This window comes from Salvia splendens, chromosome 12, assembly GCF_004379255.2.
Source record: "Salvia splendens isolate huo1 chromosome 12, SspV2, whole genome shotgun sequence".
NCBI lineage: Eukaryota > Viridiplantae > Streptophyta > Magnoliopsida > Lamiales > Lamiaceae > Salvia > Salvia splendens.
Genome location: NC_056043.1, coordinates 19,637,802 through 19,640,778, shown reverse-complemented (window position 1 = coordinate 19,640,778; position 2,977 = coordinate 19,637,802). Strand labels below are relative to the sequence as shown.

Sequence of the window (2,977 nt, the reverse complement as noted above, 5' to 3'; positions counted from 1 at the left end):
CAAGGGAATGAAAGAGAGAAGTATTGCGATGGCTAAGGAGTAAATGCTTGAATTTAGCTTTTTGCTTAAAATACTCCCTTTCAGAATTCTGGAGGTGTGCAGTCCTCTTCTTCTGGGTGGTGATCTGGAGCCGAAGGGCTATGTCTGATGTGTCCCTGTCCGCCCGTTTTTGTAGTACCTCAAGCAGTCCTCCGGCCTCCTTGGCCCTCTTTGATAGTTCACTGATCTCTTTGAAGTTGAATTCCGTGAGGTACTTGAACTCTTTTCCACGTTCGGCTAGCACAAACTGTGCCTTCCCTCGGACAATAGAGGCCCAACGATCTTCCACGAGCTTTTTAAATCCTGCGTGCTTGAGCCAAAAGTTAAAGAATTTAAATGGCTTTGGGTACGAAACGATATTACCAAAGAGGGTAGTGACGACCGGTGAATGGTCCGTGTACGGACCCGATGGTAGAAACTCCGTACTAGCCAAGTATCCTTTAGTGAACCAAGCATCATTATTCATAGCTCGATCAATCTTGCTCGATATCGTATGGTTTGTCCACGTTTATTTGCATCCCGTTGCCATAATATCCTCCAAACCGAGCAAGGCACACGTGTCCACCATATTCTTAATCTCATATTCGGTGGGTACAGATCCTCCCACTCTTTCATCCTCAGCGAGCACGTTGTTGAAGTCACCACTAACAAGTGTCGGCTCATCCTGCATCACATGCTCAACTAACGATTCCCAAAGTGGGTGTCTATCTGGAATAGTATGTAAACCATGGACCAAAACAAAGTGAAACAAATTATTGGAAGTCAAGCACCTGATTTTGGCGTAGATGGCTTGTTGCTCCACTCATATCGGCTCGAGTTCCACTTTGCTTGGATTCCAAATGAGAAGCATTCGGCTATTCTCGATCAGCTCAAAATAGTCCAAGGCTTTCTAATCCCTGAAATTATTCGTAAGAAAGAATGTATAGTTCTCCTTCGTGAACTTCGTCTCCAATAGTCCCATGACGTCGGTCTTGTGTGTTCTCACAAAATCCACGATGGCAGCTTGGGTGGGGAGTGCCTGCAACCCCCTTATGTTCCATGTGGCGACGATCATTGGGACACCCCGGGAACAACATCTAATCCATCTTCCCAATGGGGGGGGGGGGACATCCCTCTTTCTTAACCAGGATCGGGTCTTGGATTTACGTGTACTGCCAGGTTCTCCGTCCCTATCGGCACCACTCAGTCGGGTATCGGGTCGACTATGTCGGGCTCTGGTATCGGTGGGTTGGGCCTCGGTATCCTTTGTCTCTTCCGCAGGGTGGCTGGTCTCTTCATTTTGCGCCTCTCTTCTCTCTACATCAACAACGGTCGGTGCCTGGGTTTCCTTAGCTGCCCTCGGTTGCTTCTTTTGTTTCTTTTTGTTCCCAATGTCCTCCTTGCCCGTTATATCAGGTTGGGCTTGTTGTTCCACAATACCCATCGGTTCAGGCCCTTTGTCTTCCTGCGGGTCAGCCTCAACAACAATTTCCTCGTTCTGATCTGTCTCCCTTTGGATCAGCGGGTCGCGACTTCTACTTCTATGTCTTTTATCTGCGTTGACAAAGGGGGTAGGCTGCTCAATAGGAACACTCCTGGGAATGGCTGCCAAGATCAGCGGCAGGACGGCCGCAAGAATATCTTCCGCAAGGCTCTGGTGGTCCACCGCCGAGACCATCGTAGTCTCAATCGAGTCGGGTCCGGTCTCCTCGGCCAAGGGAGCAAACTTATTCAGTGAAGCTGGGATCTTAGGATCGGCAGGCCTTCCCCTCAGATCATCCCGTGTTTTGTCCCTAGGCCTCACTGTCCTCATATCAATCGGGTAGACGGTACCTGTTGGCTTCCACTGCTGTTGGGGATGCGATCTGGACCAAGAGCGCTCCCAGCCTCCTGAACTGGCTGCCTGCCCTGTTCTCTGATCTTGGTTAACTTGGGCATTCATCCTCGGCTGTGAGCAGGGTGCTGCGGCCTGTTCGGTTGCTGCCGTGGGTTCCTTGGGATGATGACCTCTCTTCCTCGACTCCTCGGTCGTTGAAAGGCTTCGAATATCTGCGCCTGGTCCCCTGCTTCTTGTCTGCCCCGACATTCATCCGAAAAATGTCCATAAGTTTTGCATGCTTTGCAGAATTTCGGGATGAACTCGTACTCAATTTTCTACTCCAAAAAATCCCCGCTTGGTAGCCGAATCGAAAGGGACTCCTTTAATCGTTTTGCTTGTCGATGATGACTTGTATGCGAGGGCCATCCAAAGTATCGCGCGTCAAGGTGCTGAAATCAGTAGTGAGCGGGGTCCCGATGCATGAGGCGATCTTGCTCACCGCCGTAAGGTTCCAGAGTTCCAGGGGCAAGTCCACTAGCCTCAGCCAAATTGGAACCATGACTTCAGGTTCCATGTCCGGATCAAACTTCTTCGGCAAAGGTTGAAGCACCAAGGGTATCCCGAAGATGTCAAACGGACCTTGTTGGCGGATCTTTTCCATCGCTTCGTCGCTTCCAAACAGGAAGCAGAGCCACCCCTTCCGGTGAAAGGTAACTCGTGATTTGCACTTCCATCCCCTCATAAGGTCGAATATGGCCTCCTTGCAGGGGAACCGGCCAGCGAACCTGCTAATTAAACAAGAGCCCCATCCATGAGGGATGGGGGTGATATCAGGTTCATCAAGAATGAGGAGGTCAAAATTAATCATTTCATAATTGATAAGGGATAGATCCTCTTTATGGAATCTTGGGCCCACGTCGAACTGAGCGTCCCTCTTGAGCCATGCGTGATATGCAGGGAGCGCTTCAACGAAACTCTCGTCACCCGCTGATGTCTCCCCCTCCTGGACATGCGCTTCGTCGGGGGCCTTCAGCGGCTCATCAGGTGTCTCCGGCACACAATCCGCTTCATCGTGGTCACTGATGTCGTCCATCCCGCCTAAGTCCGTGTGTAGGTAGTCGGCGTACTGTTGTCGCATGG

General features: G+C 50.7%; 1 protein-coding gene across 1 annotated transcript; it reads right to left on the bottom strand.

The window, feature by feature from the left end:
* Positions 1–547: 547 nt before the first annotated feature.
* LOC121757674 (nucleolin 1-like) lies at positions 548–2,104 on the bottom strand. The gene is made up of 2 exons (XM_042153182.1): positions 1,186–2,104; positions 548–747 (listed from the first exon to the last, which is right to left on the bottom strand). The coding sequence occupies exons 1-2, from the start codon at positions 2,102–2,104 to the stop codon at positions 548–550; spliced, it is 1,119 nt and encodes a 372-aa protein (XP_042009116.1).
* Between the last annotated feature and the right edge of the window lie 873 nt (positions 2,105–2,977).